The sequence below is a fragment of the Archocentrus centrarchus genome, chromosome 13 (assembly GCF_007364275.1).
Source record: "Archocentrus centrarchus isolate MPI-CPG fArcCen1 chromosome 13, fArcCen1, whole genome shotgun sequence".
Taxonomy (NCBI): Eukaryota; Metazoa; Chordata; class Actinopteri; order Cichliformes; family Cichlidae; genus Archocentrus; species Archocentrus centrarchus.
The window spans coordinates 31,197,564-31,213,736 of NC_044358.1; the positions used below are offsets into that span (position 1 = coordinate 31,197,564).

Consider the following 16,173-nt stretch of genomic DNA (forward strand, 5'->3'; position numbering starts at 1 on the left):
ATGTATGCTGTACAATCATTGCAACCTGGAAAAAGAACATTTCAAAGAAATTATTAAAAGACTCAAATTACCTTGACATTCATATTCATGATGAGTGGATGTAAACTTCTGACTACAACTGTATATCAGAACTAGACTCTCTGTGAAAGTAAAATTTGATTAAAAGGGATGCATTATGCTCAGTTCCAGCTTTATATTTTTATTCTTGAACTCAACACAAGCAGATTGCCTTAAACCAACTTTTTTTTTCTGATTAGCTATCCTCATTACACAAATAAATAAATAGATAAGTAGGTGTCTGACTGAAAGATTTGGCAAATCTTTGCCTTAGAAGGACCCATCCAGCTACTGTAAACTTCAGATCGATCACAGCCCAAATGCAGCCAGTCACACCTTACAAAATTACCTTGGAACAAAAAAACCTAAAAATTTGTAAAATTACTTTAACAGATCATTTTTTAATTGTGGGAATAGGCACTTAAGTAAGTCTAAAAGATGAAGTATAAGACACTTTTATTAAATAACATATTTGCAAACATATGTATACAAAGCAAAATCAGGGGCATATTCTTATATTAGGCTACATTAAATCTGAAGTATTTTACATCTTAAACAGTATATTATATTTCATAAAGTGATGTATTTTATGTACACAATTTGAGAAGTAACAATTACAGTGACTGAAAATTAGGGGTTCGTTTTTGCACTAGTATTTCATTCCAGTATTATACTGGTAAAGTACCCTGAGTGAACAGTAGTACTTCTACCGACACACAGTAAAAAAAAAAAATAACAGACATATGTCACTAAATGCACGCTTTAAAATTAAAACTCATCAAGTTACAAGCTCAAAGCAAAGTTGAGAAAACGCTGTACTAATTGAGTTCTCGCGTGAGTTGAATTGCGTGAGCTCTGCGCAATGAGAACTGCAGGTAGTCCGCCATTGCTGTATGAAGAACTGTCGGATTTGGTGTTTGGCAGTCAACAATAAACTTGTTGTGCCGGGACCCGGAGCTACGAGGTCGGGTGAAATCTCGTAGGCTGCTCCTTAAACCAGTAGTCGGCCCAGTCCCTCCCTGGACAACACTTTCATGTGAATACGGAGCCCACGGACGAGGCAACCATGTCCAATCTCAGCAAAGGCGGCACCAAGAAGGACACCAAAATGAGGATACGGGCCTTTCCTGTAAGTGCACGCCGCAGTGGGTGCTCTGCATATCCCGCGGCCGCGGACGCGATCACCGTGGTCTGCGAGGACGGCTAAATGCTAGCAGGCTAACCAGCTGAGATGACTTGACTATCCGTAAACAAAGTGTAGCCGTCAGAGGTCCCATCTCCCCCACTACCGGCTGGTTTGTTAGGGAGACACTCCATTATAATGCCAGCTCAGTGATGTTTTTTATAAATATAAATTTTATTTTCCATGTCGCTTCACTATCTCACAACTTCCCAGACATCAGCTAGCCGATTTGATCAGCCGACATAGCCAATGCTAACGTTAGCACTGGCTCTTGACACTTGTTGTTTTGGCACATTTTTGCTTATTTTCTAAATAAAATATATTCATTCATATATAAATATAAAGACCGCATAGTGTCTTAGTATCTGAGCATCTGAGCTCTAAATGTGACGGATATTTGTGCAGAAAGGGGTCTGTACTTTTGTATTAGCAACATTATAGCCGCTTTAAATGATGCTAACGAAAACCAAATGAGCTAACCCAGCTGTAGTTTGGGATTGATGGCTATGCAGGTTGTAGACCTGTGTCAGTGTTGACATTGATTCATCGCTCACCTGGCATTCCCTTTTTCTGCAACGTACTGAATTATCTGTTTTCTGAACTGGCCTCATTCTCCATAAGACATTAGCCTTTCTGCTAAATGAGAGTGTAGCAGCAGTATCCATGTAGCTGATGGATCGGTTACTCATTTTAGTAACGAAGTTTTAATTCAGTGCCACCTTTTAATATATAGATATGAGCCTGCTGAGCGTAGCCCAGTCCTGATCAAACAGCTGTCAGACCTGCTGTCAAAACAGCAGGTCTGCTGTGCATGTGTTTGGGCTTGTCTGCTGAGGAGGAGCACAGGGGTGGCATGCATTCATTTTTTCTTCTTTGGCCAACATGTCTTTGGCACGTAGGAAACCCGCAAAGACTCTAGAGTAAGTTTAAAGTTTTTAATTATAGACTAGATCATAGATTTGTTGTTACCATGATGCTTCACAGCTGGGCTAAACTAGAACTTCAGAGGATTTTTCTTTCCTCCTGGTTTTGTCACTCAGCAGTGATTGGGGGAGGAGGTAAAATGACATTTGAAAGCTTAAAAAAAGTAACTTACAAGGGCTGGGGCAAGGACATGCTTGGTATATATAATGACAGACCCTAATATCAGTGTATAGATGCTGACCCGCTGCCTTCACTTTATATTTTCCTCATAGTGCCTATGCAACTACTTGAAGGGGATTGTTTTGACAGAGCGAGGTTTTCAGTGGACAATGCAGTACCTCATGTTAGGGTCTTTTTTTTTTTTGTGAGGCATCCTTTTTCACACTTTTCTTACAGCTTTCTCTCTTTGTTGTTTGCTATAATCAGCAGATTTATCTTAGCCTATTTAATGAATCTACACATTAAATTATGTAGTTGGTGGAAATCTTTACAGGCAGTATGCACAGAAGGGTGTGTTTGCAAATCTAAGCAAACTTATTGATGGGAAGGAGTCCTGTTAGTGGCTTATTCTCAATAATAAAGTTTAAAAAAAAAATCAAAGACTGAAGCTTGACAGTTCACAAAATTTATTCTGCACCCACATTAAACAAATGTAAGAATCTCGAATGCATTCAAATGCTGTCATTTGTGGTCGCATTATTTTCCCTCCACTCCACACACTTGGAGCATAACAAACCTGGCACAGCAACATGAGAGAACAACCATTTTTATGTTGGTAGTTGAATCACAAAGTCACAAACAAGTCAAATATGCTCGTTGGCATAATAAGCATGACTAAAGATGGGAACCATCAACCAGTTCCAATTGTCCATTGCACCAGATCCATATGCCTCTAACATGGGTATTATACATTACATGTCTGCGAGTAAGCAAGGACCCACTGGTGTCCGGGTGACTTCATTTGGTCATGATGAACACCAGTTCCTTTCAGTAGTTTGCATGGAAGATGACGACTTGTCTGCAAACACTTGGTAACTAACCACCGAGTAATAGTGAACTTGGAAAAAGTGCAGTGTAAACCAGAAACGGAGGACGTCCGCCATCAAAGTAAAATCTGTCCCTTTTGAAACACGGTTTCAGCATAAGGCACAAGTTTTACTTTGAAGGCAGATGTCTGTTTCTGGATTGTGTTGTAGTTTTTCAAGTTCCATTTCCGCTTGAGGAGTGTTTGCAGACAAGTCATTGCTTTCCATACAAAGTATGGCTGATGTGGCAATCTGCTAGCAATCGCAAGGAGGTTTTTGGTGCAGGACCCTATACCTCTTTGCAACTCTTAAGCCTCGTTTCCATGCGGGTCGACTCACTCGACACAACTCGCCACGGTCGTGTTGTGTTTCCATTGCAATTGAGGACCACCACAGTGTGGGTGGAGTCGATATAGCAGTGCGGGCAGTAGTCTCTTGACGTAATTTGTATGCGGCTCAAAACACAACAATGGATGAGATAGAGGCAAGCTAACAGTTAATGCCAGTTTAATATCATCATCATGCATAAGTCCTCCGTACAATGTTTTAATGGATGAAGGTTATCATTGTTAAGTATAACCCTATACCGCCGAACATGTCATAATCGGCTCAGTGTACTTCAATAGTGCCGCCGTTCGCGGACTTACGGCAACAGTTACCGTAATAACATCATAGTAATACCCTATGTTGGTTATGAAGTGCAGTTTCTCAGCTTTCAGAAACCGTTTGAATTTTTCCGATAGGACAAACAGTCGCGTTATTTTAATTCTAAGTTCCTTTAATCAGCCGCCTCAGGCTCTGTGTTAACCAGCTGTTCGGCTTGTAGCGGCAGGTAATTGTGCTTCAGCGGCGATTGCCCGGCAGTATAGGGCTATAATGTATGCTACGTGTGTTACAGATGCCTCTCATGTTGCAAAACTACCGCTGCAAACTGTCGGTCTGGGCATTCAACCGGTGCTTTGCGTGCCTCCAGTTTCTTGCTGTCGGGTTTTTAAAATGGCACGGTTGATTCTGATGAAGGAGCCGTTCTCATGACTCCCTGGTGACGGCACTCCCCGGCCAATCAGTGGCATGCTGTCCTCCGCGTCACATTTTCGGAACACCTTTTTTGACATTTCACCTTCCCCTCCAATTAAGAGGGTTAAGCGAAAGTTTGGAGACCCCTGGCCTAGAACCTCGGGTGAGTGAATACGAAAAAAGGACCGGCAAAGTGTACCTTATTCTAATAGAAATGCCGTCAAATCGCGGCAAACCGAGTCGACCCGCGCCGAGTCGTTCCGTATGGAAACGCGGCTTTAGTGACAGCCAGTCCGGGAATACTAATTTTTCCCTAGCAACCACTGGTTAGTAGGCAGTCGCCGATGGGTCTCTAGGCTTGTGTGACTTACCTCCCCTACTAGCAACATATACTAGGCTTCTAAGCTCGTTGTATTATGCAGATGTTCTTCATGTTGACACAAGTAATTACAGGTGATGGTTGTCCTATTGAAACCCATTATCTTTTGCAGATGACGATGGACGAGAAGTATGTCAACAACATCTGGGACCTTCTGAAGAATGCCATCCAGGAAATTCAGAGGAAGAACAACAGCGGTCTGAGCTTCGAGGAGCTTTATCGGAACGCCTACACGATGGTGCTCCACAAACACGGAGAGAAACTGTACACCGGCCTACGTGAAGTTGTTACTGAACACCTTATTAACAAAGTAAGGCCGTCGCACATCACAGCATAACACAGTTGCTGGAAGTCAGGTGATGACAGATTGAATGAACTATTTAGAGTGCATTTGACTTCTCTGTCATTCCAGATACATGACAGTACATGCATACCCAATACTTAAGGTAGACTGGATTTGGTCTATGTAAAGAAAGACTGAAGTAATAGTTTATCTTTGGGGGACAGTTTGTGCCGCAAAAGGAAAATCCAGACTGACCTGTGAATAACATTTCTCTCCAATTACCACAATGATATTAAAGTCTGATTTTAATAATGCCTGTGGTTTGAATGTTGGAGCTGAATTTCAATCAAATGCTTGAAAGTCTGTTTGGTGCTAAACAGAAACTGTCACGGGCTTCATATTATGATTCATCTTTTTCTTCCTTGGCTTGCATGCCATGCTTGAGCAACAAAGGCGACAGCAGAAAATATGAGCTAGTTCCGTTCATGAGCAGCCTTGTGAGGGCAAGTGAGCATTCAGTGAAGTTAGAAAGATGGAGAATACAATTTCACAGGCTGTTACTCAACTCTTGTAGTAGATTTGTAAACCCCTTCACTCATGCCCCATTTTTTTGTAAGTGCCTCATTCCTGTGGCTGGGAGGCTAGGCTATGTTTCTGGATAGGGGCTTCAGTGGTAATTTTGTTTTGGGGTTCATCTGTGTGAGGATGCACATCTGTCTTAAAGCCATTCATAAAACATATATTGCCCTGTGCATTATAGAAGATATTCAGTATGCTTTTGAACGATTCCTTAATGGAGTAAGTTTCTCAAATTGGATTTGTAGTTGGTTTATTTTACCACTTAAAATGAAATGTTTGTTAACTGGATTATCCTAAGCAGCTTGTATAAACAAAATTGGCACAAAGGAGGGCCATCTGAGATTTATTCCTTCTTAAAACTCCCTCTAAGTTAGAGAAAGCATCATTGTTCCTGAGCTGTCACTTGTATTTTGTAGTATGTAATTAGTGGCAAATTAAGCTCATCCGTGATGTTTGTAGCAAATGCTTCTTTGCAGCTTTACAGTGAGCAGATACACAATGAGCAATATTTCAGCAGGATGTTGTTGAATAACAGCCAGATGGTTTTACAGCTTAATTAAATGCACATTCTCAACTTGGCAGGCTTCGTAAATGAGCAGTCAGGAAATGTCAACAAGTAATGGATCAAAGACAAGATATCTGACAAATAAGTGTGTATTTATTGTCTCATAATGGGGCAGATATCACTTTGAAAGAAACACAGTTGCAATGTGTGAGTGCGGCATCATCTCAATCCAACTTTAGTTTTGAAAACAGCTGAAACATTCAGTTTCTTTTCAGTGTTGACTGTTAGATCTTAAAGGTGGACTGTGAGTTATTTTGTGCAGCAGTGCCTCTGCTTTTTTAGTTTAATATATTCTATTGGGCCTAATAGTTAATAATATTAGGAATTATTGACAGAAGGATTTGTTTTTCAACAGTGATTCACTGTTGTCTAGACGAGGGATGAAACAGAGCTTTAAGTCCACCCAAGCGTGTCCATTCAGTCTCAGATGTTTATTCTTCTACAAGCACTTCTGACTTTTAAGGTCATTTTTGTTATTTATTCTATTTTATTTCCAAATGTTTACCCTATAACACCTGAAACATAGCTATGACTGTACACATTCTTCTGATTCTTAAATATCTTGTCAGAAATCAATAATTTAATATTTTAATTACAACTGGCATTGCATATGTATCTGTAGTGTATGTAATATTTAATATGGTAGAAAAGCAGCATTAGAAAGTGGCAAAACAGATGAATATAATATGAGCTACATTGTTTTTTGTTTTTTTAAGTAAGCCGCAAGTTTGCACAATACATGTTTGATTTATTGGTATGTTTATATTTGTGATTTGCTTCTGACATTTGATCTGGATGTGTAAAAGAAGAAGTCAGTGCCTTCATAAAGCTTGTAACATTAGGAGCAGAGGCTGTAATATATTACCTCTGCCCAGGAGGAGAAAAAAATGAGAGGTCAGTGTGCCCTTAAGAATCTTACTCTACAGAGACGATTGGTTTACAGTGCTGAGTCACACTGCAGTGTGACTGGTATCAAGCTGTTGTATGCCTGACTAGTAAAGAAAAGGGGGCAGGCTCACATTGAAATGCTGCATGAGCAAGAAATCACAAATACAGGTGTCTGTTAATGCTCTGTTTCTGTCTCGCCCAAAGGTACGAGAAGATGTTCTCAATTCCCTTAATAATAACTTCCTCCAAACCCTAAATCAGGCCTGGAATGACCACCAGACAGCCATGGTGATGATTAGAGACATCCTGATGTATATGGTGAGTATATAGACTGAATGCAATCATGCAATAAGGCTGATGAGAGTCAGAGTATTGTGTGGTTTAACAATATATGACCTTAATTATATTTTAAAAGATCTCAGAGAGAGATATTTAAGCATAAAAATGTGGCAGTAATTTGTAAAGTGTTTACATCTAATGTTGTTTGGGACAAAATTCTCGTTTTGTGTGTCTGTGTCACAGGATCGAGTGTACGTACAGCAGAACAATGTAGAGAATGTCTACAACCTGGGCCTTATCATATTTAGGGATCAGGTGGTCCGCTATGGCTGCATCAGAGACCACCTACGACAGACCCTGCTAGACATGATTGCACGTGAGAGGAAGGGGGAGGTGGTGGACAGGTAATCACAAGTCACAATCTGATAAATTATGTTTAGTTTTTAAAGAAAATTAAGTTCACATTCTTGATATTTAGGTGGAAAATGGTAAAATCATCATTTTTGTCACCAGGGTGCGTTTGGCATTAGAAATATATGATCTGTCAAATACATCTGCTGCATTTACACCCAGTGGGCAAAGCCTCAGAGCCTCTGGCATTTTAAAACATTGATTTTTTTTTTTCTGAACTTCATGCACTGTGGACTGTAACTGTTTTTTCAATGGATGAATAGTAAAATGTTCATTGGCAGTTATACTGAGTGTGAAATGAGCTTCCACAAAAGTGTGTGTTTGTTTTTTGTTTTATTTTGCATTACTTACCATTTGGTTTGCTTCTCCTCTTCTCTAGGGGGGCCATTAGAAATGCCTGCCAAATGTTAATGATCCTTGGCCTTGAAGGGAGATCTGTTTATGAAGAAGACTTTGAAGCACCGTTTTTAGAAATGTCTGCAGAATTTTTCCAGGTCTGGAAGAGAAATTCATTCTCGTTGTATGTTTATTTTAATTTGGATCCATATTTCTTGGTGGCTTCTCTTCATGGGGGAACTAAAACAGCTTGTGTATACTACTACTTGTTTTCATTCAGATGGAAAGCCAAAAGTTCCTTGCAGAAAACAGTGCCAGTGTGTACATAAAGAAGGTGGAAGCCAGGATTAATGAGGAGATTGAACGGGTAATGCACTGCCTGGATAAATCCACAGAGGAGCCCATCGTCAAGGTGGTGGAACGCGAGCTCATCTCCAAACACATGAAGACCATCGTAGAGATGGAGAACTCAGGCCTAGTCCACATGCTGAAGAACGGCAAAACAGACGGTAAGTGTTCAGTAGCATCCTGATGCTCCACTTCATTTCTTTAGCATTTTTTGTTGTTGTTATTTATTGTTTAAAATGACAGCAACACAAGTTACAGTGAATCGGAAAATCACCAAAACTCTTTATTAAGCCATGAAGCTGTCACTTGCAGGAAATACTATAGTGGTTAAGTAATACAGTCGCATTTTGATCCCCTGCTTCATGCCGATATGTGAGGAATTCAGTGCTGATTTGATTTCAGTGAAACTGGAAGTGTAGTGCCTGGAGAGGATATTTCAGCTCACTCTCAACAAAGTGTTTTCTGCAGCTCTCAGATGCTCAGTCCCTTTTCGGCTGGCAGAAATGTGTTTTGTTTTTGTATCTGTGTTTATGGGTGTATTCATGCTTACCCATCTACAGATTTGGCATGCATGTACAAGCTGTTCAGCAGAGTTCCCAATGGGCTGAAGACCATGTGTGAGTGTATGAGCTCATACCTGCGGGAGCAGGGCAAGGCCCTGGTGTCAGAGGAAGGAGAAGGAAAAAATCCTGTGGACTATATCCAGGTATGACAGTAGGTTATCAGGTGACATTGCAATAAAGTTGTTGAAGATAAGCTGTTCAGATATTATTGTACGTGACTGAGAGGAACCACTGACAACGTGCTACCTTGAAAGAGATCACAGATGGATTTCCTCTAGCTCAGTACACTTCAGCTTGCCATTGCGTGACCATAATGGACTTTAATTACCTCCCAGCAGAGAATACACCCCCACCCCCCGATGAGACCAGCTTTCTTTTGCTGTAGCTACTCATTTGTTAAGCTACTTGTAACGCACACTGCTGCTGCATTATCCCTCTTCATTTTCATCTTTCTGCAGGGTTTGCTGGACCTGAAGTCCCGTTTTGACCGTTTCCTCCAGGAGTCCTTCAACAATGACCGCCTCTTTAAACAAACTATTGCTGGCGATTTTGAGTACTTCCTTAATCTGAACTCTCGCTCGCCTGAATATCTCTCACTCTTCATCGATGACAAACTGAAGAAGGGTGTTAAAGGGGTGAGCCCACTAATGCATGGATGCTCTTATATTACTGACTTGCTTATTCAAAATTTATAACCTCACTTCAGTTTGAAATGCCAAACAGACAAAGAAGAACACAATATTTGTGTGTAGAAAGCTGTGTTTCTTGCTTTGTTTGGGGTTTCCAAAAGTGCTGGGGAAAATAAATTATAAAGTCTGTTTTTGACTAATAGGTTTAACCTGACCTTGTTATTTTTATCCAGCTGACAGAGCAAGAAGTGGAGTCTATACTGGACAAGGCCATGGTGCTCTTCCGCTTCATGCAGGAGAAAGACGTGTTTGAGAGGTACTACAAGCAGCACCTGGCTCGCAGGCTGCTCACCAACAAGAGCGTCTCTGACGACTCAGAAAAGAACATGATCTCAAAGCTGAAGGTGAGAAGGCATAGATATGATGTAACTCTCTTCGGTGTAAGCTGAATGTAAAATGAACCATCCCCAGGTGCTTGGAGACTGGCCATGGTGCTCAGATGTTTTATGCATACTTCTTCACATTTTTCCCCAGTGTAGGTACAGTTCAGTGGAAGTATATAAAAGGAAACATACAGCTGTCAGACTGTATCTGCTTGTTTCTTTACTTTAAATGGACAGTTCCCTTTAAAATCAAATGTTCTTAGCTTTTCTGTGTTCTGTGGTGCTGTTTATCCATTATTTCAGCCAGACTTGTTCAGTTTTGCAGATATCAGCTGTAGAAATGTCTGCTTTCTCCTGAATATAATGGACCCAGATGGCCCTCGGCTTCTTTTGCTCAAAAATAATATATCTGAAAGACTCAACAGAAATGTGTCTTTGCAGAAATCATGACCCAGTTACTGAAACTTTGATGTGATCAGTTTTATGTTGAAACTATTTTTTTTTCTCCCAAACTACACCCACCACTGTTTCACTGTAGAAAGAAGTGTGTCTCTATGCATTACAAAAGGCTATCTGCATGCTTATTTTGGCTGACAGTAGAAAGGTTCCTGCAAGAAATCCCTCACACAAAGGTTTATGGATTTTAGTGGGTCATGATTTTTGGAAAGAAGCATTCCTGCTGTGTTTTTCAGATCTGTGTTTTTTGGTTCTTTGAGCATGACAAGGCTAAGAGGAACCTGATATATCCACAGCTGATATGTCTGAACCTGGTTCTACCAGCCAGAAGAATTATAATAGGTTTGACTTTAGAATGAGCTGTCCCCTTTTAAAAAATAAAAATAAATAAATAACGCTTTTGATTAGTAAATGTAATTCTTCTTCTTGTCTTTATTTCTCAGACTGAGTGCGGCTGTCAGTTCACATCTAAACTGGAGGGCATGTTCAGAGATATGAGCATCTCCAACACCACCATGGATGAGTTTAGACAACATCTACAGACGACTGGGGTGAGGAAAGTCTACATTCTGTCAATATAAAGAGCCTGATTGCTAACTGTAATCAGTACATGGTTGCTTGATTGACCGAGCTTTGTTGCACAGCTCAATTAAGTAATAACAATTAGGTACCTAACTATACATATCCTGGAAAATCATAGTGCAATGTGCTGTGTTTTCACATTGCTGGAGTGATTTTTAGCTCCATTTGGTGGACAGTGTTGCCAGTCTGAGCTAGTGTGATTCGTAGTTAAGCACATAGCAGTAAAAGAATGAAATACAAAATTGGAATCTGAGTGTTTACTTTTAAATTTATGGATGCAAGATGATCTAGCTTGTGTTGTCTGTTATTTATCGTATCTAACTCTTTTGTGTGCACAGTAACAGTGAGCTACCACATAGTCTCAGTATGGTATCATTGTAGGTGATCATGTGGTGGTGTTTTTTTTTTTTTCTAACTTGAGGTGTCACTCGGAGGGGTCGACCTCACCGTTAGAGTCCTGACCACGGGATACTGGCCAACGCAATCAGCAACACCCAAGTGCAATATCCCCCCTTCACCTCGACATGCATTTGAAGTTTTCAGAAGGTTTGTTAGTTGCTCGCTTCACTCACAGATTTAGAACTTTGATTACATGTGCGAGTGCTTTCATAACAGCATTTTACTTTCCAGTCCGGGGATTTCTAAGACGTTTCTCTGTGTCACTAATGTGTTACCAATAGAAGTCGTTCATGAAAATATTACTGAGTATGCTGTGCTAGAAATAAAATAATTATTTCATACTAAATATCTCTTGTGTCCTGTTGCAGAAAGTAAGGTTGTATTGATCATTTGGTGAAGGTTAATGTAGTATAACCCCCTCTCTGCATGCAGGTTTTACCTTGGCAAGCACAGTGGGAGACAGCTCACCCTGCAGCACCATATGGGCTCTGCAGATCTAAATGCCACCTTCTACGGGCCAATTAAAAAGGTATGCGCCACCTGGAAAGGGGAGTCTCAGTACATTTCAACAAACTATATTTTACTAGAATAACAAGCTGACCTGGTCAGTTTTATAAACTAGTAAAGTGTTTTTAAATAATAAGCAATAAGACACAGACTAATAAACACAGCTAAATGTGACCATTCATTTAAAAAAAAAGGTATTTTTACTCATTTTTACAGACAAATAATTAGGAAAGATACTGACACGTGTAATACATTCACATGATTATAAATGAAAATCTGTTTTGTTGGCATCTTCTCAAAGAGGATTCTCACTAGTGTTTTTGTGTTGCCTTATCCCAACATTTTAATAGGAGGATGGGTCAGAGGTTGGAGTGGGTGGTGCCCAGGTGACAGGCTCCAATACCAGAAAGCACATCCTGCAAGTGTCCACCTTTCAGATGACCATTCTCATGCTTTTCAACAACAGAGAGAAGTCCACCTTCGAGGTATGCAGTTTAATTCCTTCACAGTAGGGTGTTTTGGTTCCTCATATCACAAAAACTATATGCCTTCGGTTGTAGTGGACAAGCATGGAAAGGTCATTTCAGACTGTGCTCTCTGTACTGTGTTGACCCCAATCCTGACCTCTTCACTATGTAGGAGATCCAGCAGGAGACAGACATCCCAGAGAGGGAGTTGGTGCGAGCGCTGCAGTCTCTGGCCTGTGGCAAGCCAACGCAGAGAGTTCTCACCAAGGAGCCAAAGTCCAAGGAGATTGAAAATGGCCATGTGTTTACAGTCAATGACCAATTTACCTCCAAACTGCACCGTGTCAAAATTCAGACAGGTATGAAAAAAAATTCCCTCACAACACATTGTACCTAAGGCTCACATATTTAATTTGAGTTTCCTAGGTGTTCATTCACGTTTTATTGAGTTAACATTTAAGCAGGCAGTTATTTTTGCACAGTTGGTTGGCCATTGTTCCATCTCAGTGTTATTAAGCAGGCTGTATTTAGTTCTGAAATAAAGGGATTTTCACTTTATTAAAGCTCAGTAATAATTAATAAGATCAGAGTATTTCAGAAAGTGCTGACCTACTTGAAATTTCCTGCAAAGCCATCTCTAGGGTTTACAGGGACTGGGCCAAAAAAGAAAACTATCCAGTGAGCAGCAGTTCTCTGGGCGAAAATGCCTTGTTGATCTCAGAGGTCAGAGGAGAATGACCAGACAAGCCAATAAGAAGGCAAAAGTAACTTAAATAACCACTTCTTACAACCAAGATATGCAGAGGAGCATCTCTGAGTACACATGTCAAACCTTGAAGCAGATGATGGACTACGGCATCAGGAGACCATACCAGGTGCCATTCCTTTCAGCTAAGGGGGCTCACTAAAATTGGACAATAGAAGATTGGAGAAATGTTGCCTGGTCTGATGGGTCTCGATTTCTGGTCTGACATTCAGATGGTAGGGTCAGAATTTGGCATAAACAACAAGAAAGCATAGATCCATCCTGCCTTGTATCAACAGTTCAGGCTGCCAGTGGTGGTGTAATGGTGTGGGGAATATTTTCTTGGCACACTTTGGACCTCTTGGTACCAACTCAGCATCATTTAAGCACTACAGCCTATCTGAGTGTTGTTACTGATTATGTCTATTTAGGCAGCACTGAAGGCAAAAGGGAGTCTAACCCAGTACAAGTAAGGTGTACCTAATAAAATGGCCGAGTATATATAAGGCCCCAGCAAAATAACAGAAAATGACACCTTTCATCATGATCAAAAATAACATGTATTGCTTTAGTTACACTTTTTGTCCCTTGCATTTATTGCCCTTTTTTTGTTTACTACCTAGTGGCTGCTAAACAGGGGGAGTCTGATCCGGAGAGGAAAGAGACACGGCAGAAAGTGGACGACGACAGGAAGCATGAAATCGAAGCTGCCATCGTTCGCATCATGAAGTCTAGAAAGAAGATGCAGCACAATGTCCTGGTAGCAGAGGTCAGTCAGCTGAAGTACTAGCTAAAGCCAACTTGTAAAGAGTACAAAAATAAAACAGTAGTTGTAATAATATTCTTTGGTTCCACATTTTAAGTGGACACTAGTTTTCTTCCCGTCAGTGGGCCCCCTAGTGGCAAATGATGTGGTGTACAAGAAGTTAGATCTTCTAGTTCTCTAATGGGCTTGAACTTCTTGCACATAAAAAGTTGACATGAAAGAGTCTTGTATAACAAACCTAACAATAAAGTGGTAAATAAATATACAGGGAAAGAAAAAGCCACAAATTAAACAACTTTGTTTTGTGTCTCCACAGGTCACACAGCAGTTGCGAGCACGATTCCTTCCTAGTCCTGTAGTCATCAAGAAACGCATTGAAGGACTCATTGAGAGGGAGTATTTGGCAAGAACACCAGAGGATCGCAAAGTGTACACTTATGTAGCATAAAACAAATGAATTCAATGAAAGCTAGCCTTGAGTTGAAAGAAGCTGAGGGTCTTTTTTTTTTTTTTTTTGTGGACTGCTATGTGTTTGAACGAACTTGGAAGTGCTTTCATTGTTGATTCTGGGAAACACTGGGAAGGTTAACATTTCTTCCATAAAAATGTGTTTTAAAAAGAAAAAGGAAAAAAAAAATCATGCAAAAGATGGTGAAGTTTTCTAGCAATATTAGATTTCTTCAGTTGAGAAATGAAAGGAGGGAGTCTAGTTTTGTATAAAATCATGCTTCTTGTGGCCTTTGGAGAGAACTCGGAGAGCCTGTTTGCGGGTTAACGACGCGCCGTCACCGAACGAGCGAAAACACATTAAAGCGAGCGCGCGGCTACATGGAGACCAAGAAAACATTTGAACTCACTCCCCTGTTTTAAATGTTGATGTCAATGTGTTCTGTTTGTGTTTTTGTGGCACAATAATGGCTGTACAGGTTGACAGATAGGCCTTTTCCTCTCAGAGGACTTTTTAGATTTAAAGAAGAGGACAAAGTGTTAACTGGTACAGACCTGGTTTACAACAGCAGTGAAATACATTTTGAGTACTTGAGAAAACATGAGTGCTTAATTTATGTTGCAAATAAGGTCTGTTTTGGGGATTGTTTTAATATCTGCTATGAATTATGTCCATCTCACAGCTGAACTATTTAATGCCATTTTCATTTTGCCAGGTCTGTACTAGTGGTTATAGAGATCAAGGGCTGTTGCTTCACAGCATGCTTTTATCTAATGGATCAATCAGGGGAATAAGACACACATGAAATCCCATAAAAGGTGTTTGGACTCTCATGACACATTTTTTTCACTTAAGGCCTGCTGTATGATAGGCCCAAAAAAAGGATGATCTCCTCTCTCTGAATGGAAGGTTCCTGGTGGTGCAGGTCTGCAAAGAGGATATTTTTCGTTCTCAACTGCATTTTTGATCAAGTGGAACCAGTTTAGCACCATGTTCTAATGTGTACAAATTGTAAAATAAATATTGTACTCACTGCGAAGGTGGATTGTACAGGGCCTTGTTTTCATCATATTAAATGTAGAATTTAAAAAAAAAAATTGAAGGGATGTTTTTTTTTTTTTTTTTTTTTTTTGCATCTTCATGACAAGGCCTTGGCAAGCCTCAGAAATGCATCTAACCATAATTTGGGCTTAATTTCAGTGGTGAGCCACAGTCAGATTCTCTGTGTTCATAACAAGAATTTGGAAGGCCTCTGGAGTATGTTGTTTGTTACAATGTTCTGAGATTTACATGTTTCCATTTTCCTTTCCTCTTTGAAAATACTCAGCTAAAATCATTTGTCGTACACTCCTTGGTCACCTTGGGACACTCTGTTAGTACCATGTTAGACCCACTTTTGCGTTCAGAGCTGCTTTAATTCTTCCTGGCACAGATTCAGCAAGGTGCTGGAAACATTCCTCTGAGATTTTGGCATGCTGACATGATGGCATCACAGTTGCTGCACATCCATGATCTGAATCTCCCATTTCACCACATCCCAAAGCGGCTCTATTAGATTGAGATCCAGTGACTGTAGAGGCCATTTGAATACCGTGAACTCACTGTCATGTCAAAGAAACCAGTTTGAGATGATTTGAGCTTTGTGACATGGCACATTATCCTGCTGGAAGCAGGCATCAGAAGATGGGTTCACTGTGGTCATACAGGGATGGACATGGTCAGCATCAATACTCGTGTAGGCTGTGGTGTTTAAAATGTAGTATGCTCAGGTGGCATTAAGGGGCCTAAAGTGTGCCACTGCACTGTCACCACCAGCCTGAACCACTGATATGGGGCTAGATTGAGCCATGCTTTCATAAGCCAAATTCTGACCCTACCAACTGCAGTGCTGCAGCAGAAATCGAGACTCATCAGACCAAGTGATGTTTTTCCTATCTTGTGTTGTATAGCCTCA

At 40.5% G+C, this 16,173-nt stretch overlaps 1 protein-coding gene across 2 annotated transcripts; it reads left to right on the forward strand.

The window, feature by feature from the left end:
* The first annotated feature begins 923 nt into the window (after positions 1-923).
* cul3b (cullin 3b) lies at positions 924-15,295 on the forward strand. 2 transcript variants are annotated; one of them, XM_030744776.1, is made up of 16 exons: positions 924-1,186; positions 4,698-4,895; positions 7,105-7,218; positions 7,423-7,583; positions 7,970-8,084; positions 8,207-8,435; positions 8,835-8,980; positions 9,296-9,472; positions 9,700-9,870; positions 10,749-10,856; positions 11,309-11,433; positions 11,719-11,815; positions 12,144-12,278; positions 12,433-12,619; positions 13,629-13,774; positions 14,088-15,295. In XM_030744776.1, the coding sequence occupies exons 1-16, from the start codon at positions 1,124-1,126 to the stop codon at positions 14,217-14,219; spliced, it is 2,304 nt and encodes a 767-aa protein (XP_030600636.1). In that variant the 5' UTR covers positions 924-1,123; the 3' UTR covers positions 14,220-15,295. The 2 variants fall into 2 exon arrangements, with proteins under 2 accessions (XP_030600636.1, XP_030600637.1); XM_030744777.1 differs by lacking the exon at positions 924-1,186 and adding an exon at positions 4,322-4,369.
* Positions 15,296-16,173: the final 878 nt, after the last annotated feature.